At 37.2% G+C, this 24,125-nt stretch overlaps 1 protein-coding gene across 1 annotated transcript in view; it reads right to left on the reverse strand.

Annotated features, from left to right (window-relative positions):
• GABRG3 (gamma-aminobutyric acid type A receptor subunit gamma3) overlaps window positions 1-24,125 on the reverse strand; it is a 332,704-nt gene that overhangs the window by 21,206 nt on the left and 287,373 nt on the right. The window contains exon 6 of the mRNA XM_074860953.1: window positions 23,472-23,609. Within this exon, the coding sequence (XP_074717054.1) occupies window positions 23,472-23,609 (138 nt within the window). The remainder of the gene's footprint in view (window positions 1-23,471; window positions 23,610-24,125) is intronic.

The following is a 24,125-nucleotide window of genomic DNA, read 5'->3' on the forward strand; positions in this document are numbered from 1 at the left end:
GGTTCAGGTTCAAGAGATTTTACACAACCTGGAAAGAATATCTCATCTCAGAATCAAGCAGAAAGAGAGACTGTGGTACAAAGCCCAACCTTGCATAATTCAGAGTAGAAATTTTCTTCAAAATCAGACAGAAGAGTCATGTGAACTAGGCTTTTTCACATCCCAGGCCATCATCCCAACCCCTCAGAGACATGCACAGTGGAAGTTCAAGCTATCTTTTTACTAGCATTACTAAAATGAAAACAGGTGGATCAGGATTCCTTAAAGTACACTGTCTATTACTAATACTTCAGCAGCTGGTCTGTCTATAGGGATGGTATCCCATCCTAACATAACTTTCCTAGATACTTGGTCTCCAGCCAGTCCAGGTATGGAGGAGGTTTGAACTTTGCAAGATCCAAAAACTAAGCAAAATGGTAGAAGAAATAGCTGAATGCCCTCACAGGTGGTTATGACACCAAAATGAGCTAGCATTAAAACAGAAAAGACAAGGATGAGATCAGGATTTTGCAGTTCTCTCGAAGAAAAATGTGGAAGGAATGAGTCATGAAAATATCATTAAAAAGGCCTTTATCTTCTTCAACATCTTTATGAAAAATAAAGAAATGCTGAAGACTTATTGAGGACTTATTCTGACTCCTCCAAAATGTGTCAGTCAGCATGCATCAACAGTTATCATTTCCAGTAACAATCTTTTGCTCCATATCACTCTAGGAGAAATGCTTCCAAGCCAAAAGGAAGAACAAATGATCGAGGTCATGCTGTCACTCAAGGGCTTGTCTTAGATTCCCCTATGCTGCTCTGGCATTTAGGTATGTTCATGGTGATACCTAGATAGCCAAAATACCATGCTTGAATGGTAGCATGTGTACAGCAGAGAACCATGTTTGCACCTCATCCCAAATAAATTGAGTGTTCTTGGAGTGGTAACAGGCACTCATTACATACATAATTTCTGCATAAGCTGCATGTTTCGCCACACAAAAAATTTATATAGGTCTTTAGAGGTGCCATTTTCATATGTGTTGCCATAGTAGCTATGAGACATGCAGTCACAGGCAAGGGTCTTATGCAATAGATATTGAACAAAGAACAGAAAATCTTTCTGTGTTCCAAAGATCTCTGGTTTTGAGTTCATAATTGCCTTTGGCATTATCAGGATGTGTCTGTCTGTGTGTGTGCATGTATGTGCATGTACAGTATAGCCCAGATTTGGCTTTCAGCACTTACACTTGAAAAGCAAATTTTCCAGAAATGCATGCACACCATGAGTGCCAAATCATTGCTTAAGTTTCCCATTATCATGGACAAATTACTATATCAGTATACAGTGAAAAAGGAAACCTAACACCAAGAGCATTGTTTGTGCTTGTAGAAATCATGTTCAATTATAAGTATATGCATATTCATAAGCATGTGTAATAAAAATCAAATATTGACAGATTAGAGTGTGGAAAGCAAAGACCAGATCCAAGGCTGTATGAAGGCAACAGGTCTTTTAAAGTCAAGTAAGACCAAGACTTTGTCCAAACTTATCAGAACCGAAAGACATTAAGTTGGGTTGGGGTTTTTTTTTGTGTAATAACAAGAAGAATCCAATATTGAGGAACATATTTTTTACTTGAAGCTATCTTTTTTTTCATCACCATCAAAAAAATTTGCATTTATTCTGTTTGTTCTTCCTTAAATAGTGAACTTTCATTTTCTTTGATGCAAGCAGCATGTTTAAAAGATTTTTGTAAAATGACAGTTTTGTTAAATGAAATATTGTCTGCTTTTAAAAGTTAATGACTATGTTTTCAGCATATAAAGTTATTTCACACTCTGATTTTGGCTTTTAGTATTGAATCTAGAAAACCAATGAATTTGTTCAAAGATCTAATTTCTTTGTTTGGTTTTCTTTCAGAATTCTTGGCATACATGGGTTGTATACTGGAACTTTTAATGAAGAACTGAAATTACATAAATAAAAGACCCATTTTTTCAACATTTAAATTCATTGTGTCCCATAGTCATTTGAAACCTACTAGTCAATACTTCTTGTGCCCTAACTAATTCATTATGTGCCATACTGGCACTTTCAAAGACAGTTACTTTCGATTAAGCTATAATCATTTGACTGCCTGTAGCCCGTGTCTTCTGTTAAGTCTCTGGAGTGCTTTGAGTGTACTTGGGAGATGGATAAATGTCCATCAACACAATTGACCTCCACAATTAATTCTAAAAATACAGGCTTTGTTAAAAAACCAAACAAACTAGTGTTTGGCAGCATGATCAAGAAAGTTTTGTTTACTTGTATACTTATGTGTTTATCTTTATATACCTATACAAGATACCTTGCCAAATACACTTATTCTTTCTTCCCAGTCCTGCTACTGTATATAACACTCTTCTCCAACAAAAGCTATGTGAAGTTATAGCATCTTATTCATCTATGCAGTATTAGGAACATCAGAATTGCTCTCAGGATGTCAGGCCTATTATCTTTAGGCATAATGACATTTTCATTTTCCAGCATGAAGTATCATTTCGTATGTTCTTTCAAACGGGGTGCTAATGAAAACAATGGAATTTTAATTTGGCTGTTGTAAGGTACAAGTAATATTGGAAAATCCTCCAAAACGTGCAGTTTCATCAAGTCACATAATGGGAATAAAAATGTGTAATACCATAAGCAAGACTTTGATCCACGATTACCAATCCAGTTCGATTTCTACCTTAACAGTAGAAAAGTTACCCACATAAGGTCCATTTGCATTCATGTATCAATCTGAGAAAAAATCAATATACAAATATGTTGTATCATGTATGATCCATTACTCACTACTCCTAAGAAGTTTTGCTATTTATCATATGTAGGTTTTCTTTTGTGCTTGAAGAATAAAAGTGAATAATAGGAGATGAAATAAAAACAATAATAAATTACCATAGCTGCCTATGTCAGTGAAAATAGATGCAGGATCAGAGTGAAAACAAGTGTCATTTATGTAAGAATCATTTTTCGAGAGGGTTTATTGATGGGGAGCTGTGCAATGCTTTTCAAACAGAACATTCTTCACGCTCCATAGAACACCAAATACTGTAGGGGACTGAGAAGATACACACTAATGACTCTTGCATTCACTTTCTTCTTAATAAGCACTAAATCATGCCTGGGAACCCCCAGGTTTATGTCATCTGTCAATGCTGATCACTTCTTGTTTGTTTCTAGGACTGAATTTCTTACACACAAGAGTTGTTCGTGGCAGAAGGAGGCCCCTTTGTACTGAATTTTGTTATGAAGTCCACAGTACTGTATTTGGTGAACTTGTAATTTCAAAATCAGTTGAAATCTTTTTCAAATAGCTATCAAAAAATTCATATAATCATTTTCAAATAGAATACTCTCCTTCTCTTCCTCAGAATTTAATTTTACACATTAAAAAAAAAAAAAAAAAACAACAAAACCAAAACAACCCAGTATCTTTCTTGACCTGATACTATTTCTCTTCAGTTAAAATGTTAATGAGTTTGGCCTCACCATGTGACTATACTGTGACATCTTTTATATAATCATGGAATGGAGTAACCTGTTTCTTCCTATCCTTACTGACATCTAGTCCACCTCAACTGTTCCTAACATACTTCTGTGGCTCAATTTCCCTCATAATGTTTTGAAAACTTTAAATTGTATCTCACTGTTACAAGCCTATCACCGCTGATCATGTTGCATTCTGGAAGAGACTATGGTGATTATCTGGTAGCACTTTCTGCATGATATGAGATTTTTCTGAAGTAATCACTGCTGCAAACCCAAAAGTTATGGATAATGTAGAACATCTTTTAGAAAGGCATCTTATCTTCATTTTAAAATTTCCAACAATAGAGTTGCACTGTAACCCTTGAAGTTCTTTCAATGCTTAGTTATTACTACTGTGAAAAACAGGTGGGTTTTTCTTAGTCTGCAGTCATCTAGCATCAACTCAGACCTTGAGCCTTAATACATCTTTGCTAGGCTGAAGAACCCTTTTTAACCAGTTTTCTTTTTCTCATGAAGGTATTTAGAGATGGTAATCAACTACCCTTTATATTTCAAGATAAACACTCGTGATCTCTTAACATAAGGAATTATTTCCAATCTCTAATAAATCTTCTGGCTCTTTCATGCACTCCACAATTTTCAAAATAACTCTTGAAGTTATTAATTCTTCAGCAGAATTAAGTCTTATTTCCAGAGGAGCTGCAATAGCTTAACATATAGAGGTAATAGAAATGACCTTCTTCTAGGGAATAATCTTTCTCTGAATACATATCCAAAATCTATTATTGGTATTTTGGCCATACCTTCAAACAAGGAGCATGTTTTAAAAAAACTATCAATTGACAAGAAATATTCCATAGCTTTTAGACCTGCAGCACCCAGAATGGCATGTGTCCAATTCTGGGAAAGCAATATCCATAGACTTTAATCCTAAATAAATGTTTCAATCCCGAATACATGTTCTGATGTACAGAAATGCCTTTTGGTGCTTGAATCCAGGCTACGAAGTTATCTGAACTGCTTTCTACCCTGACTTGTATCTATTAATGACCACCCCTCAGCCTTTGTGTCACCTATAAATGAGTCTTAATGTTATGATTGCTTCTCCATCATTAACAAAAAGTATTAAATAGCATCAAGCCAGAAGACATAGCATCTCAACAGAAGGTCCTGATGAATAATGTTTTTTGTAGCTATGTTGTGAATCTTATCAGGTAGTCAAAATTTAATAATTTAATGTGTGCCACTGTGGCATATTGAACCACATGCCACAATGATTTTCTTATCACTGTAGCTTCTTAATCAAAATGTCATACTGCATCAAGTGAGATGTCTTGCAAATATACATTATATCACTAGAAATATATGAGCTTGGAAGATGATATTGAGCTAGTTCGACAGGACTTAGTTTCTATGAATTAGTGTTTATTGGTGTTAATTATATTATCCTCTACATTTGTATTAATCTATTCCAGGATCAGCTGTTCCATAACTTTGCTCGAGACCCATGCCAGGATGAAAAGCCTGTAATTACTTTGGTCATTTTATGTATAGTTTTTTGAAACTGGGGGAAGAAAAAAAAAGTGTTTTATTTACCACCAAGCTTTCTTTGAGGACTTGTTACAAACGAGCAGTAGTGAACCCTGGTCTGCTCTTAAACTATTAGCAAGTTATAAGATGGTATGTTAAGTAAAGAAGGAATTAATGAAGAGGTTGTGCTGGGGAAGTGACTGGTAATAGAGTAGAGTAGAATAGAATAGAATAGAATAGAATAGAATAGAATAGAATAGAATAGAATAGAATAGAATAGAATAGAATAGAATAGAATAGAATAGAATAGAATAGAATAGAATAGGATAGGATAGGATAGGATAGAATAGAATAGAATAGAATAGAATAGAATAGAATAGAATAGAATAGAATAGAATAGAATAGAATAGAATAGAATAGAATAGAATAGAATAGAATAGAATAGAATAGTTCCAGGTGGAAGGGACCTACAACGATCATCTAGTCCAACTGCCTGACCACTTCAGGACTGACCGAAGGTTAAAGCAAATTATTAATGGCATTGTCCAAATGCCTCTTAAACACTGACAGACTTGGGGCATCGATCACTTCTCTAGGAAGCCCATTCCAGTGTTTGACCACTTTTTCAGTAAATAAATGTTTTCTAATGTCCAGTCTGAACCTTCCCTGGCACAGGTTTGAACTATTCCCACACATCCTGTCACTGGATCTCAGGGAGAAGAGACCAGCACCTCCCTCTCCACTTCCCCTCCTCAGGGAGCTGTAGAGAGCAATGAGGTCGCCCCTCAGCCTCCTTTTCTCCAAACTAGACAAGCCAAAAGTCTTTAGCTGCTCTTCATAGGATATTCCTTCCAGCCCTTTCACCAGCTTTGTTGCTCTCCTCTGGATGCATTCAAGAATCTTCACATCTTTCTTAAATTGTGTTCTCTTTTTTTCACACATAAAATCAGTAAGTGATTACTTGCATTAAAAAAACCCTGGAACAGTTAATTTATCTTTTACACTCTAATTTATTCTCTCTCACACCAAATTCCTGCATGCTGGATACAATGCTTTTTTAGTTAAGAAATTGTAAAAGGTAAGGTCACAAAATTCCAAGGAATACTAGTGTTTGCAGGAGTTTTCTAGCATAGTCTTTCAGATTAAAGCTGTTGGTGCAGCAATTTCTCACTTCACATTATAGGTAGATGTGTTTTGTTTTTCTACAGAACTATTTGGTAGTCTGTAACAGATGTAAGCTTGCACTCTATTTGCTGTTTTACCTGGTAGAATAAAGCAAAATATTGATCCATATACATTCACACTTATTTACTTCCAAGACATTTGACAGCTGGAAAAAGGTAATGCCACTTCTGATTGAGTGTTATTTTAGCTCCTTCTTTGCTTACTCAAGCCTTTCTAACTGGATTATTATCAATCTGTTGTACATTCCCAACAATTACTATTTTGCCTCTTCAAATTTTATTGATATCACTGTTCCAAATATATATTAATAAACAAGGCATAACTATTCCTTTTTTTAATTTCCCTAGCTTGTACCTCTGGTATTCATGTAATGTTTTTTACTTCACATCCCCTTGAGCCTTTGTTGCAATGTGCTGTTAATAAATTAATTTTGTGCTAAATAAATGCTCCCTTTATTCCTGTTCCTACTAGCCCTTTTTCTTTAGTGTACTGACCTCCTGGATTATCTAGTTGGTCTGTTCAGTACTTCCCAGTTCCTTTGTGATGAATGAAAAAGGCAGCCTAAATCTCATCCAAATCCAACTACTTTTCATCTGTTCATCTCAATTTATAAGTAACATTTTTTGTTTCTGAACTCCATGCTCAAACTTTCACTTGTTTTTATCAGAAGTATCGTCTTCTTTTAGTTCAGCTGGCACTTGGTTTTAACCTGCCAATAGTGTTACCTTAACATTTTTAAAGACATAAAATCAGAGATTTAGCCCAAGTCTCTTGATATTGCTGTCCTTGCTGTCTCTAGAGAACTGCTTTTTCTTAATGATGAATTCTCTTTATCTGATGTTCTGTAGTTTGAAATATTTAAATTACAAGACGATAATGTGCACTGAATTTTTAAGGGTGTCCTGTTAAATTACACACTGTTAGAAAAACTACCAATGTTATCCTTGTTGCAAATGAAGAAATTGATCTGTTTTCCCTGAGTACATTTCAGTAACACCTTTTCATCATTCTCTTCACACCCGGGCAAGAGTCCACATGTCTTTCTACATCTTCCCTGCATTTTCTCAAAAAGGAAGAGTGACCACAAAGAACTGCAGAGAGAAGAAAGGACTCCTGTAAAATTCTGAAGAAAGAGATGAGCAAGTGCTTCAGTGACACAAAGGCGATATTTCATTCACAATGCATAGTTAATTGTAGAATGGAGCAACTATAGTGCAGGAAGCTATTGACATCCACTGATGCCAGAAGTTAATTAGTTTTTGCCAAACAAAAAACCAGTTCTGTGGAATGAAGTCGGACCAAATTATGGACTTAGTTTTCAACCATGTTAACTTTTTGAAGAGCATATGATAATAGCTTTGATTATTACTTTACAGGTTCCAGTTTTTCTCAACTACAAATACTGATGCAATTACCTAAAAATGTATGCATTTTAGGCGAAGTGGAGTGGCCTGCTGTACTTCAATGCATGAGTCACCATTAATCACCTATTTACATGGGCCTGTGTGAAGAGGATTGTATGTCAGATATGTGCAAATTAAAAGGGAACATGAGATGAATTTTAACTGACTGTAACAATAGAAAGTCTTTGAAAATTCAGCAACTTCAACCAACTATTTATAAGAGAAGAAAAATTTGGGAATGGCTAAATATGGGGGTATCTATTAATTTTTTAACTATTTATTGACTGTGCTGCTGTCGTGGCTGAAGCTGAAGTCTGCACATAGAAGCAAAAAGCAGAGCATGCAATTCAAAGTTGGGGTTTTTTTTTTCCCAAATGTATGTAAAACATTAAGTTTTCATGCATGTCTGATGGAAAGGTACAAGTCTGTTTCATTCATGTGAAAGAAAGTTAAAAATTTGAAGAGCTACACCAGTGGAACGGAATAAGTACAGAAAGACTGGAGGCTGCAGTTCATAATTCCTGCATACCTCTTGTTGCACTGCTTGTTTTTGGCACGAACAGCCTTCATTGCTGAGCCTCGCAGGCCTGGGATTTGTAACCATGCCCTGCTTTCATTCAACAACTAGATGTGAACTCTAGCCCAGTGGATGTCTTCTGCTGACTGCAGCCTAAATATTAGTGGTAGCACTTTCAAAAACACTTCACTCTATTGGAAATCAATGAGGTACAGGTTTCTAAGTCACTTATACCACATATTTACAAGGTAATTGGATGAGCATGAGGGAGGCTCTAAGCACAGCATGCTCTGGCACCAGCGCACATTGCAGCTATATGATTGCCTTGCTAATACTGATGGATTTCCAGTCTTAGTGGGATCACTTTGGAACCACTGCTACTGGACATCTGCAGCATGCAAGTCCCTCATGACTCTACAAACTCCACAGATTCACCAGCAGGCACTTTTGAGATTTTATTCATATGTACATTAGTTTTACATATACAAACAGAATCTGTCAGTACTGATCATCTAATGAAAAGAGTATGGGACTTGCATTCTCTACATTTCACTCAAATTAAGTCTTCTGAAGAAGAAAGTGTAGGAATATTTCTTTTTCTGAAGGGTTTAGGACCACAAAAATTAAGTGTTTAATGGGGTATCTGAGGAACAGCCAAAAAATTTCACTGGCAGTCTTAAATTAAGCCTCTGATTTTTATTTTTTTTTCACAGCCAACAGTCTCTTTGCCCTGTGCTTTGTTTCCACACATGAATCTGAATGCAACATGGGGAGAAAATAGCGCATGCACAAAATGGTAACAGGTTAGCAATAACTAGCTGGGGAGATATGATTCAGACCTGTGAGAAGGAAACTCAGGAAATTCATAAACAGTTAGAGTCTCGTTTAAATAGCATACACAATTTTGCAACTTGACCACATACAGAACAGCCATCCCATTTGAGATGTACTTTGCCTAAGAGCTACCTGAGCAACAGTGTACTGTGGGAAAGAAGCATAAACAAGTTTTTCATATTTCTCCCCAATAACATTACTGACTTTAGAAACCACCAGACAGACTGGAGAATAAAGTACGTTATTCACACAGGCTGGTCACAGGTCTCAGAAAAACAATATTCATGATACTTTGTAGGCATCAACCTGAGGGGAAGAGTTGGCTTGAGGAAGAAGACAAGTCTTAAATTTCACTCTGTGAAGGGTGCAGTAACCAAGTGTTATGGCTGAATCTGTGCTGACAGCACCTGCTTACTGAACATTAGCTTTTGACAGTTCAGTGATTTGCAACGTATACAATATTTAAGAAGGACATTAGATTAGCCCAGGGTAGAGGTTGGCACTGTGTAAACAAGTGCTCAAGGAGTTTCTGTCAACAAGGAGTAAAGTTTACTGTGTATATTTTTTCCAATAAAAAGTGCTTTTGAAAAAATCCTGGGGAAGAACCAAAACATTGTGCCTATTCCTTTGCCTCCTTTCCTTTTTTTTTTTTTTTTTTTTTTTTTCATCTGTTACTGCTCTTTACAGAGACCCTATTCCTCTGTGCAGATGAATGAGCAGTGTCTTCTGAAACTGAGTTACCACTGATCAGTTACTGTTGCATTTATTGATGAGCCTGGCTATGTCGAGATGTTCCATGTGAGACATAATACCTTAGAAAACAACTTGAATATATGGGTATTGAGATTAGTTTTCCCTTAACGTGTTCTTTCTTTGACTACATAACTTGAGCCTTAATTACCAGTAATATTATTCTACATCTAGACCTCTGCTGGGCATTATCTCTAATTTGTACCAGGCTGTGCAGTAGGTTTGCAATAGGAATAATGGGAATAAACATATTTATGCCCTGCTTGCGTAAAGGTCTGTTGCACCAAGTGCCTACATGATTTAGCCCCTGGAATTAGGTTTCTATGGCACTGCCAATCAGTTATGGCAAACTTTAGGTCTTTGTACATAAATAAAATGTTAATGAGATGCTAATGGTAGGTGCAACCTCCTTAAACTGTCAGAAAATGAATAGGAGAGACTATCAAAACTGAAGTGCTTGGAAGAGGCTGAAGGATCACTTGTGATGCAAGTAGGTTGCTTTTCCATTAATATTTAGATGTATTTTTAGGACAATGACAGCAATATTGATACACACCAAATTGAAAATGACAGATCATCTATGAGCACTGCCTTGAGGTTGTGGGGTTTTTTTATGTATATCTGCATTTGGTCAGCATTTCCCAGAGTTTTTAGGGATGAATGGGCCATCCGTCAAAATGTATTCAGAACCGAATTTTGGCAAACTATACTGCAACCTTGTAGCTTTTTACTTTCAGAACTTTTAGAAAGATTACCCTAAAAAAAAGAAGAAAGTTGTTCCACTCGTTAAAGGTTTCTTAGTACAGTTCATAACCTGGTTTGATTTAAACTGTTGTTTTTGGCAGGTACTATAATTAGTGATTGACATAAACTAATTGCTTTGGCTATTTTGGAAAGAGCACATTTAAATAACCATAATACAGAAAAAAAACCCCAAACCAACCAAAAAAACAAAATCCAAATCCCTCTTATTCTGAGAATACCTTCAGATCAATTCAATTATGAAACCTCTAACCACTTCCTCCTTGCTTTTCTCATTGAATCAACCTTTTTCTACCTGTTTTATTTCAGCTGGAGCTACCTATCCCCAGGCAGTCTTCATATCTGTTTCATTATTTCCTTATTATGATTATTTTCTTACTTTAAGTAAAGACTTATATGCAATTTTGCTCCATCTCAACCTATCACACACTTTATTTTTTCCTCTAGAATACTCCCTCTTAGTCTACAAATTTCTTTCGAAATAATCACTTCAAGAGTTTTCTATACATTGATTTTTAATGTCAGAAAATGCCATTTGTTCTTTAAAATAATCATTAAACACAGATTTTTGATTAAATCAATGGGACCAATGAATAATGCTGTCATCTAAATGCCAGCCAGTGACCTATACTCTTGCAAGATAACATACATGTCTCCATCAGAAATGGCAAACATAATTAGTTCCCATGAGCACTCAGAAATCTCTTCCCATTCTCGTTATAACTTTTATGATACTGTTCATGAATTATTAATTTTAAGTGGTTTTAATCAAGGCTAGTATTATAAAAACATTTCTGATACAGTTCCATAGATGTGAAAAATACATACACTTAAAAGATAACTCTTAGGACTGAAACAATATATGAAATTAGCAGTTCAAGATTGTAAGATTATAATTTGGTTTAACTTGGTATATATATTGTTCCTTGTCCTTCTACCCTCTCAACATTGCAGTAACGAACTTCAGCAATAACTGATATTCTTACTTTGTGGTTATATATCTACTCCATCCTTGAATGGATTTCTACATAACCCTGTAATAATTCAGATTTTTAAACAAAAGATGAGGTGGACACCAGGACAGCCCAGGATCTGGAGCTTCTAATCCACCTGCTATATTTCTAATGTAATAAAATATTTGGATGGATATAAGCAAGAACAGCTCTAAATCTGAAACTAAATCTAAAGCTCTAAAGATGACATGGTCTCTTTTCAGTTGCCGGCTGTACATCTTTTCCCTTGTAAGATTTTTCTTGAAGAAAAGTGCAATTGTCTTATGTTAGCCTGTCCTAAACGAGATTTTTAGGTTCTCTCTCACAGTGATTGTACAGGGTAATTCTTTAAACAGTCTCATGTCAAAAAGCAGCAGATTACAATGTTAAGAGCCGAAGGCTTTCTTTTTGTTCCCTGTGTTCTGAAAGGGTCTTTCAGTACAGAGCAGTGCATTGTTAATGCAGATTGCCTTGATTTTCCCTGCAGGAGCCTATCAAGTCTCACAAAGCCTGAAGTCCTGCCAACTGAGAATATTACATTTTTGGCAGTTCCTTCCAGATAGCAATGAATGACAAAAGCCAAAATGGTCAAAGCTTTGTGGTTGTTGCATTAGGAGGTTGTTTGTTTATTTGTTTATGATAAAACAAGCAGCCTTGTTTCTTGATTTTCATCCAAAATTTTGCTAGATTCAATGGCCTCTATTGAATCTATCCACTTCCTGATTGAACAAAAGGTTCTCCTGAACATTTTCTTTCCTTAATTTATTTGTAGGCCATCCTGCTGATGCCTGAGCTCAGTGACTGATACTGTCTATGATCATTTAGCACCCAATTCTAGAAACAGACAAAACACATACATTTTGCCCCGGTTCATAAGAATTTTGTTGACAGTGGAGAATTGGTGAAATCTGAGGGTCTTGGGACTTCCTTCCAGGCTCTGAACATCAATGCAGTCTTTCCACTAAGCTTAATATATTCTGTGTCTGTCCAAAGCCTTTTCTCATACACAGCTCTGACCTTCTAGCTGGTTTGTGCAAACAGCTCCATCACCAGCTCACCAGCTTCTCATCCCAGTCCCAGACTCCTCATCTTTGCCATATCCCTTCTCCCCCATGCCCCAGTCTTTCCTAAGCTGCATGGTTCCATTTTCTTGTTTTCGTGCCCAGCCTTCCCCAAGCTCCTTCTCTGTTTTTCACTTTCCTCCTCTCATAAGCTGTTAGTCCTACCTTTCCCACTTTGCCTCTCCCTGGATATTAGTGTCCTTGTCCAACCAGTCCCAGTCCCCTGATCCAAGCTTCCAGTTTCTCATTACTTCCCAGCTCTGTCTTCTCTTAGAAACTTTTAAGGTTTTTAATGAATTTATTAATGAACTATTAACTGTAAAATCACCAAATGAGGCATGCTTTTAGGTTAATTAAGTTTGGAGAAAAATATGACCTGGAAGAGAGAACTTCTTTCCTCCTGGACCTACAGGGCATTTTTATATTTCTCCTTCAGTGTGATCTCCTGACCAGAGGGAGCCTGGACTGGGCCCACAGACTCTTCAAACACAGAACGAAGCCTTTCCAGCCTTTTCTTGTCACTCTGTATTTATTAACTCTAAGGTGCAAGCTCTTCCTTGCATGCCTTAACTTGCATGGTGACCTCACACAGGTGGAGTGAGGACATTTTAAACTTATCTAGCCCTCTTCCTTAAAATTATTTCTTTCAATATAAATCTATTTCCACAATTTTCTATTATTCCAACTCTTTCTTGTTTCACTTATGGAGTGAAATCTTTTGGAAACAATTTGTTCCATTGTTATGTGCTTTGAACAAGAAGCAATGAAGAATTAAACAGAGTTCTTAACTGACCAAAACTGCTTAGAATTTAGTTACTTAAATGAACAGGCAGGAGACTGGACTAGACTCAGGGCAGGCCTTTTTATGATTTATGTTGAATTACATAGCTAAAGAAAAAGGGAGCAGAGGGCTAGATAACTTTTCGACACTTCACTTACCATTAAGTTTATTTCATGAAAATATTTCCAGGTGCTTAAGCATTTGCACTATAAGATTATATCAAGTTTTAATGATGTTTGGGTGGCTTAACATGTTTGATTAATAAAACTGCTGCTTTTCATTACTAATGATAAGGTTGTCAACTTAGTAAAAACTCTGAAGTGGAAAATCAAAGCTGGAAATCATCAGAGATCTTGTAGTACTACTGTTTGAGGCTGCATTTACAAGGAATTGCAGAGTGAGAAAACTGCTTTTTATCATCCCTAAAAACAGTACATGTTTAATCCCACAGACACTGTTATGAAGAGGTTTTCCTGGGTTTTTGTTTTTTTCTCTTTTCCTTAAGCATATTTAACTGGAACCGAATGCAGATCTCAGTGTTTACATATTGCAGCTGAAGAAGTAAATTTTTCCTCTCCTTGTTTCTTCCTTCAGTTTCCAATTATATGGATAATTTCATGTCCAGTTTTTTCAGTAAAAAAATGGCATAAATACATCCATAGTAGAAAATCAGTACATTTAGTTAGGATGTTCTCTTGCCTTTTTATGAAGTCATGCAAACTTTGGTAAAATACTTGCAAATATTACAGTTCTAATGTAGTATGTCTTTCCACACCCATTATGGTGATATCAGTACCAGAAATTGTATCATCAATCTGCATTGTAGGCCAGAAAATCTCAACATATGTTTTGCAATTTGAGTCAAAATATTCTGTCTATATTGGGTACCTTTTTAGAAGTAAATACAACTTATCAATCCAATTCCGCTTTGTATTTTGTGTATTAAAGATACTTCTAAAGATATTCTGGCTGCAGGGAAATACTTCCCTCTCTCCCTACTGCTTTTGACACCACAGACAGCATGTTACTGCTTTTATAAATGTAGTCCAGCAGACCAAGGGTTGTATCTCTAAGCGCCTGGGTATCATGCACATGGCAGTGTAACTTCTCTCTTGACAATGCCTGGCCACACAATCGTCCTCACAGACCCAATTTTGCCGTGGCTTTCTGCAGCAAGTGGGGGAGCTGGGTATCTCAGAATGAATCCATGAAAGCCAGCAGCTTACCACGGTGTCATCTAAGCTGGGCAGGAAAAGGTGCAGATGAGAAGTGGCTGTGAGGAAGGCCTCTGTTGCTATGAAGAATTCACAACTCTATTCTTTTAAAGTAAGGAACCAAAATCTTTTTCCTAGCAAAACATAAAAGCAATACCAGCCTTCTGCTTTTGACCTTGTGGCCTAACTGGTTAAAGCACCAGGACATGTGAGACCAAAGTCCCTACCTCTTGAGTGAGTGATTTGGCTAGTCTTCATGCTAAATTCTGAGATGGGTTCACCTAGTTCTTGGTATTGCTATTAAATATTCAATCACTTTAAAGCTCAGAGGACAACTCAGGTCAACAACCCCAAGCTCTGGGTTGGGGCTACTGGAGAACAGTCAACCCTGCCCTAGTGAATTATCCTGGAATGGAAAATCATGCAGGTCCAGCAGAAAGGAGCAGGAGGTCAGGACTCCATGTACAAAGAGGAGCAACAAATACAACATTTCCAATGGATGAGTGAATGAGGACATTAATTCAAGAACCTCTTAAAATTAAACACGTACAAAACTTCCAAAATATGGAACTATCAGATAAAAACCTCAGCTGAAGCAAAACTTAATGAAAAAAGACTGTGTGCTTTTCCCATACAATATGGAATTCTTTAAAAAGGACAACTTGAGGTCCTTTAATGAGGACAACTGGGTATTTTTTTAGGGAAAAACCGCTTCCTACTGACATTTTGCGTTAATTAAAAAATGCAGGCAAAGGCTTGCCTCTGAGTCTTCCACTGACTGATTTGTTTTTTACTTTTGCTTTTATCACAAAGTAAAGTTACTTTATTTCTAACCTCTATTGCCATTTACAGCAGTAACAGCCTGTACAAAGGACACTAAGCATTCGTCTCCACAAGGCAAAGCTTAAGAATGAAACCAGTAATATATGCGGTTCTGCCAAACTTACAAAATATGGAGAGGAATAATATCCTCTTGACTCCTCTTGTTCTAATCATCTTTTATACTGTTCAGAAACAGAAGAAGAAAGGTGTTTTTAGACCATGTTATACCTAGCCCACTGGTATATCATATCATTAACCTGAGCTTTCTCTAGTTTCTAGTGACTGAAAAGTTACTGACATTAAATAGCCAGTTTCAGACTTCTAAATTTCAGGATCTGATTCCAGGTCAGCATCAGGGAAGAGCTCCATTAACTGCAGTAGGCTATTGATCAAGTTATATCACCTTTTTCAGAAGCTGTCTCACTTTGAGCTTTGTGAGACATTTTTGTAACAAGTCAGGCAAGTGCTGGATTTGCAGGACAATATAAAAGTTTTGATTCCCATAAGTGTCAGTCAAACCTGTAACCAACATAGGAAAACACTTTAATAATAGTATTATTAGTAATTGTCTATTTAATTATTACATTTCTAACCTGAGTGGCTAATGACAAAATTATCAGAATCTATTATATAAAGTTTACAATATTGGTGCAAGATAAATTGCTGTTAAAAATAAAAATTGAAATTTCTTTTAGAAAAACTATGACTTATTCAAATTATTAATTCTGATTGATTATCATTTGATATATGAATATCTTTTAAAAGTCAGTACAGCCACTGTTGATTATCTCTCCTAAACTGGGATTTGATTTATTGCAAATACTGTATCAGAGATAAAAACTGTCAACAAAAAGATTATTGTTAAATCTTCTTATAATCAGGCTAGTTTTCTGTTTTCACATAAATTGGTGTTTACTGTCAGAAAAGAAGTCCTATGATATTCCCTCATTCCAGAGATGATTGCAGCGGCAAGGACTTTCAGTATTATTCTGTTCCTCTGAAAGGAGCCAAAGAATGATAGCCAATTCAAATCCAGGCTGAGTATTTCGTGCTGCATACAAAGTAATTTTAAGCTGTATAAACATTCTGGATTTAAAGGTGTTATTTGAGTCATATTACACAATGAACTATGAAAAATGAACGGGGAAAAAGTAACAGAGTGAATTTGTTATATATGCCATGGGTCAGTTCTGTGGGTCAGTACTAGGCACTATTTTCAAGTACTAAGTAGTGTTTTCAACCTATTTGAAGTCCTAAATGGAATTTCATATTTTTGCACTGGGTCTGATGGATTTCATTAAAGACAAAGTTGTGGAGAAAGCTGCAGATAAGTATTAAAAGATGAGTGAAAACCAGGTTGTAAGTGCTAGTACGGTGTCCACGTCTGCCTGTGGGAAGGCAGCAAGCAGTGGTATCTTCAGCACTGGAGCTAGAGAGTTGGGCAAGAAAGGCTTCAAAGGGTGCATTCCTGGTACCTGCTAGTTTGGCAATGCTGGAGCTGCTGGGGATGAGGGCCCATGGGGGCAGAAGGTGCACAAGGATTCTGAGAAGTTGTATGTGTGTGTTGATGTAGGTAGGGTGGGAAAGCAGAAAGGAATGTGATTTGAGCATCAGATTCTGGTGAAAGGTGGCACCTAAGGCATCCACTGTCCCTGTATGGTTCTGTCTACCACCTATAAAAATAAACTTATACTCAGCTGCAAGACTCGACACAGGATTTTAGCTTGATTCCTAACTTCTTAGGATTTCCTTCTAAATCACAGAAACAGATTTTTGAAAGCCCAAACATGATTTAATGAACCTTGGGAACAAAATGCAAGCACAGTTTGTAGGCTTGCAAGGTCTAAAATTCAGACTATAAATTTCAAGAACCCAAGGACAGCTACAAGTATAATTACATCTACCTGATACAAAGAAAGACCCAACAACTGTGAGAATGGGTTGTATGTGGAAGTGTCTAAAGGCCAGGGAATGTGTGTGAGAACTGAGCTGGAAAGCAGAGCAACAGAGAATTGTACCACCAAAACCATTTTCTGTTCTACCTCTTTGGGGAGTGTTGGACAGACTTTTTCCATACACAAATGCCGGACACACAGAAGATACTGTCTGGCATCAAGGGAAGGCACGTTCTGAGATGCTGGAATCCAGCTGCCACTCCACTCATGCCAGGTTAAAAAAAAAAAGGCAAATTCTCTTTCTCTCCTTCTGCACTCACATTAGGAGTCAGGCAGGACAGGATAAGGGAAAGAGGGGAGAGTATGTGGAAGAGTAGGGGACATTGACTGGAGTCATGGGAACTCCAAATAAATGTCTGCTGAGAGTTGTAAACCAAAGCCTAACCATTAAAGCAATCGAGATTACATGATACCATGGATGAAAGAGGCAAAGATCCTACAATGACAGGCAAGCAAAAATAGGCAGTTTTCAAATTATGGGGTGCATTTATCTGAGTCTCCACTTGTCTGCTTTGGGATGCCATCCGATTAAAGGCAGTCTGTGCAGCACAGCCAGCTGAGGTAGTGTGTGTTGGATCCCACTGACTTTGGTATTTGAGGGAAAAAACCCACCAAAATTCATGTTCGTCCTGGGAAGAAGGCACAGATGACAAGCACTCTCCGATGTGCCATCAGGACTCAGTGGGATATTAAAAAATGTCAATGACTTTAAAAATCAAAATTGTTGTGGATATTTGTTAAATAAATATCTTCAGATCAGTTAGCTGGCACAGGAGAGGGTGTGACGGTATCACATCATTAAAACCAAACATGCACAGACACAAACACATTCAGTAACTATGGCATCTTATGCATTTTTTTCCACTCATTGTCAGGGCTCCAGTTGCCCTGATCAACCTGTGACCATACTCCCCTTGTGATCCCTTCCCCAAGCTGAGGGTCTTAGCTGCCTTCTGCCAACCCTGGCCTTGCCTTGCCAACTTGATATCTGGGCTGGGTGGTGGTCCTGCCTCATCAACACGGACCTACGGGGTGATGGCTGGACTGCTGTCTGAACCCCAGACTGCCACTGAGTAGCTTGGCTCATCTTGTTTGGGTACAAGTCGAGGGCCCTCTCTGCCTACAGCTAAGTGATCTGGGAGAATTTAACAGTGAAAAGTAAGCAGAAGTGCGGATATTGAAATGTTTTCTCAAGTCAACTGTTCTTTGTAGTAGAAGAGCTAGGTACATGAGCATCTCTTCCTCTGGATAAATCTCTGGGAGTGTGTTGGTCTTCTGACAAAGTCAAGGAGCATCAGCTAATGCATGTTTCCACCTGAACCATCCCTTGACTTGATGGGGGTTCTCCCAGTGAAATCTGGCCTCCTTATAAATACAAATCTATTCCTTTCTCCTTCTGTCAATAGTTATTTAGGTAGGTCTTTGCATCTTCTTAAAAGACAAGCTTTCTTATTTTTGTTCTATGGTAGTTTTTTTGCTTGCCATTTACTGTGTCCTCTGCAGCAGAGTATGTACTTTCAATTGTGTAGTTATTAGCATTGTCCCAAAGAACTTTATCTCAGTCTGTGACAATAAATATTAACCTTGCTTTGCAGCCCTGAGATATAAGGCTGAGAGCATCACGTAAGCTGAGGTACTTGATGAAACAGCAATTTCAAAATATAAAGCACAATTTAGAAGTCATATGACTGGCAGACTCTACTAATTGTCACCCATCTGCTGTATGTATGCAAAGGTGTACCTTTTTATGGCAGTAGTTATGGCTATTTATTGGGTCTGGGTATTGATGCTTGAGGGTTATTCAGAACGTATGAAATAGTACTTTCTGTCTGGTTCTGTATATTTCATTTATAATGACCAGCTATTAAAGTTTTTAAGTAGGACACTTTTATGGTTTTTTTCTATTTTTGATGAATTAACTTGAACTTATTTATGCAAAGGCTCATTTGGACTGCAAAAATCTCTCAGGCTAAAGGCATCTGAGGAACACAAATAGGACTTGTATGATCTAAAGAAGTTTTCAAGTAAATGAAAATTAGATTCAGTAGCTACAAGATCTTTGTGTTTATCTAGCAGTGTAAAAAATTGAGTGGTTTAAAAAGAAGGCATAGACTTTTCCTGGGGGAGATGTCAGCAGAAAAGTGAAAGCAGACTACAGCTTACTCCATGACGTTTACTTGTGGATTCCTTCATGATTCTGTTTTGGGTTTTTTTCCTTTTTTTTTTTTTTCTCCCCCAAATGTACTTGGAAAGTCTAGGACTCAGAAACCTGAAGTTTACTGAAAACACACAAGGTGCTTTTAAGGATGATGTTCTCTCTCTCTCCTCTGTTTTCCTGGTCACCCTTTTGTTGGCTGATTTGCAGTTTTAAAATTTGAGAATTTTCTCCTTACATGCAGTTCCTCCTTTCTGCACAGCTCAATGACAGGTGGCTTAGTATTCCCTCTACTTTAATTATCTTTGTCAGAGTTATTTGACATTGTAGCAAGAAAAGTGCTCTTGCTATAGTATATGAGTATATCGACAGATGGCAGCCAGAGAATTCTTCAGTACTCGTGAATTTGTTTGATATCACCTGACAGTAAGAGCTTATTTAGGGTGTAAGATAAAGGTTCATGACCATGGCACCAGCACAGTGATTTCTGCTGTGTATTCCATGTAATCACCATATGCAATAGATATTTATCTGGTTGTGTTTGTATCTTAGCCTGAAATTCAAAAAAATCCTCAAGAAGAAGTTGAACACCTCTTCCAGATGGCAATGAAAACTTTCTCTGGATGCCAGATTATTGTAAAAGAGGATATTCTTCTTGAAAAAGTAAAGCACACCATTGTGGCAATGCTTTAACCCACTGCTGGTTCAAGGCAAGAGATGACAACAACTCTCATCTTGCTTAGATTTCAGAAATACACTCTTTGTGACATCTGGCTTCCTACTTGTGTGCCTCTGAAATTGCCCTAGATTAACATAAAGGTTATTTAGATGTCTGAAAAAGGTTTGGAAAGACTAGAAGAATACAAAATAGCAGAACACCTCTGAGTACTGAATCTAGTAATTTTGTGGTGAAAATGTCTACCAAGAAAGGACTTACGCAAATGCTGGAAGAACAGCAGCCTGTTGCCGTGTGGTCAGTGTGACCTCTTCATTTCAGACAGAACACTGCTGAAAAGGAGCTAAAAAAGGCATTCATAAACTGGACACAGGTAGGTAATGCTGTGGCAGTTCTCATATTATAGCTGAACACACAATTTCGTGAGAAGTAAAAGTTTCATAAACCAGCAGAAAGGTGTAAGTCAGATGCAAAAAAAAGATGTTAGGGTTTTGAATCCATCTCCTGATAGTGGAGGACTGCTCCCTGCAGTACATTTTCTCATATTTTGCCTAGTCTGCTTTTAAATGCCCTGTGTAATAGTAGTTTCCATAATTTCCCTTGGGAGGAAGAGATGATATTTAGTACCCCTCTTTGTCAGGAAGCTGCTGTTGGTATCCTGCCTGCTTCCTTTTCCTACCTCCATCTCATTACTCAGAATGTTTCCCTGTGCAGCACTCAGAATAACACTGCTCTTCCTTTCTGTCCTGAGTCTGTGAAGGGAGGACTGCTGGTGGGGCCATTATGGCTCCTGCATGGCTCAGGGGGGCCCCACACAGACCCAGAGGCTAGTTGGTGGGTACTGTTCTCTCTGGGGAGCAGCCTGAAGTTGAGGGGCATCCTGTACCCATAGTGTTTTAGGGGCAGCCACAGCGCAGCCTCCCTCTCTGGGCAGCTTTAGTGTAAATTGACCACAGATCTTCCATTACAGAACCTGGCATCTCTTTTTTGACCACCTGTAGCCCTAGTGGCATGTCTGTAAAGGAGATGGGATACCTGTAGGCAGCAGCTGCCACCTCCCTTCATCAGAGATTGTCCATACAGTGGGAAGCAGCAGCAGCTTTGGGGGTTCCCTAATTCTCAAACATTTTGCATAGGGCTACTTTTCTTCAGTAAACAGGCATGTACCACAGCAGATGCTTCTTTATTCCACTCGTTCACATATACTTAGACACTCACAGCAGGTAGTTGCAGAATTACCTGACATATTGCACAGGGCCGGGTGGGTTGTGCCCTGCCCTCCTTGCTCCATTTTGGGAATCCTTGCTCTATAGCATGAGGCATACTCAAGGTTTTCTGATGCACCTGTTAGTTTTCCCAGTCCCGGCCCTGGGTTTGCTCCTGACAAACTTTACTGATGTTCAGTAAATCTGACCTTGAAAATACCTTAAACTGTAAAAACATCCAGAGAGTCTATTCTATGCAAGTTTAGGTCCATGTGCAAACTCAGAGTTTTATTTTTCACATCTTTCATGTATTTGTTGACTGAGAGCCCCTTCTCAGACATATGCTGAGATGCACAACTCATTTTTCTACCTAATAACACCAGATGACAATCTGACTCATACATTTTACATTGTTTCTTCCCAGTTAGTTTCCACAACTGCCTGATAAGGTTGTTTTGGGGTTTTTTTAGTGTTTGAATAAATTCCAACTTGCCAACAACTTTCTGCCACTGTGATGCCTTTAGGAGAATAGAAATATCATGTGATGGCTCCAGTAGGTTCAGTTCAACACTGCTATTGGGTTTTGCACTCATAAACATGGAGCAGAAGCAGCAATAACAATAATAGGAAAAACATTGTGTCAGCTCACTCATCTTTGTAAGAACCGGGCACATACTAAAAAGAGCATAGGAAATATAATTTTCCTTGCTTCACATTAACCATTCACTTACTTGAAGAAGATCTCTATAAAAATTGTTTTGTCCTGTGCAAAGGAAGAGTTTAATAGATCTGTTTATCAAGACACTGTCAACATCTTAATATGGCTGACTCAATAATTTTTCTTGCATGCGTATTTAGCAGTTCTTGATGCAAACTCAGGATGGCATCACTCCAAATGTGAGCAAAACAGAAAGAGCAGGGTTTTCTCTCCTGTTCCTATGATCCCTTCCAGGCTCTATGTCTACATGCACAGATATTTTAATGATTTGGTATTTTGTACTTGACTGTTATCCACAAACTCCTGGTTCAATTTATGGGAAATCTGCACTCCTGAGAAACTTACAGACTACAAGAATTTGTATCCATAACAGAAAAAAACTTTTACATGTGCGTTGTTTGCAACATTTTGTTCTGCTAAACTACTAGCCCAAAATATTCACTAAAGCTTTAGTGACTCTTCATTATAAAAATTGCTATCCATTTCTGTGAATACATTTCTGACGTTAGTGGGTAGGCCATGACCCTACAGCAGTAGTTTCACAGATTAATAATTTTTTTTTATTACTATTATTCACAGTGTTTCTAAAAGAATAACATAGCTCCGCTTGAATTTTGAAAAAAAATAAATGAATTAGATTTTTCAAAAATTCACCACCAGTTAAGCAGAAAGTTGTTTCTAGAAGGTTCCTTCTGCAGCTGGAAGAAGATCTACCAAATGGTAATCACAGAGCTTACTGCAGAGTCATGTATAAAGTTTAGACATTGCTTGAATTTTATGAGAATTCATCCAGTTCAAATAATGTATTCTATTTATACATCTTTTTTCCTCTATGTTGCTGTTATTATAAGAAACAGCAGTATTTCTGAAGGAATAAAATAGGCACCATTAGATTTTAATTTTAATCAATTGGTAAGGTCACCAGCAAAGGTATTTATCAGCTGAGAAATAGAGTGCCTTTGAAATATTAAGAAAAATACTAAACCTGTGGCTGAATGATTAACTACTATTGAAAGTGTCTAATTTCACTAACCCTACCATTGTGCTCAAAACCTTTATCTTAAATATATGATGAAAACTTATCTCTCAATGCAGAAATGGCTTAATAAAGTTAGCTGAGGAACGAGAATGATATAGTAACTTCAAGTATATAACAAACAGCCATGTCAAGTTAGCATTTATCCCTTGGTTTGTGAAATTACTGAAAGAATAGAAAAGCTATCAAAAATCTAGACAAAGCCAACAGTTTTGAAGTTTTCAGTTTAGAGAATTTAATATGAATGTTGGTACAAATTGAAGTCAAATTGCACTTGAATGAAAGCCAACTTAGAACAAGTGTTTTGAAAGAATTTGTTTTCCAAAACAAGCACTACCATTTGTATCATTCTTACCTGCAGAGGTTTTCACAATTTCTGAAGTATTTCTGAGACCCATAAAGTCAAACTGATAGAGTCTCCAAGATTTCTGGTCAGCAGCCTCCACTGAGTTTTTCCTCCATCTGTAAATCATTTCCTCTTTAGGGTAGCCATCTAGAAATTAAAATACACACACATATATATATATACACAAATATATTGTATTTCACAAAAGAAGGTACTGCAAAACAGTATCTGTTCAATGATTTAGAGCTATTTGGGAACACCTAAATTTCTGATCTGATGCTTTCTCAGTGAGTTTGGTGGTATAATTCAGCTAGAGAGTTGTATGTCACCAAAAAAAAGAGTCATAATACAGACAAAACTGATTTTTCACAATCATTGTTTTTTTCCAATGGAGAAAAATTCTGATTGGTACTATCAGAAGCAGGTCTCTTCAGAGATGCAGTTGATTGTACTAATTTGAGGTCCAGACACAGACGTATACTGCTTTTTATATGTGCTCTGAAGAAGCTGTGCAAACCTACAGAATGTAAAAATAAAGGGGGGACATGGGTGTCAGTGTAAGATGTAAACAATTGAAAAGGACAGATTGTTTTAAAAGTGTCAATAGTTCTAATATGGTGTGTGCTACTGTACTTCTGAAATGAGCTCAATACAGTGCAAAAA

Source organism: Strix uralensis, chromosome 2, assembly GCF_047716275.1.
Source record: "Strix uralensis isolate ZFMK-TIS-50842 chromosome 2, bStrUra1, whole genome shotgun sequence".
NCBI lineage: Eukaryota > Metazoa > Chordata > Aves > Strigiformes > Strigidae > Strix > Strix uralensis.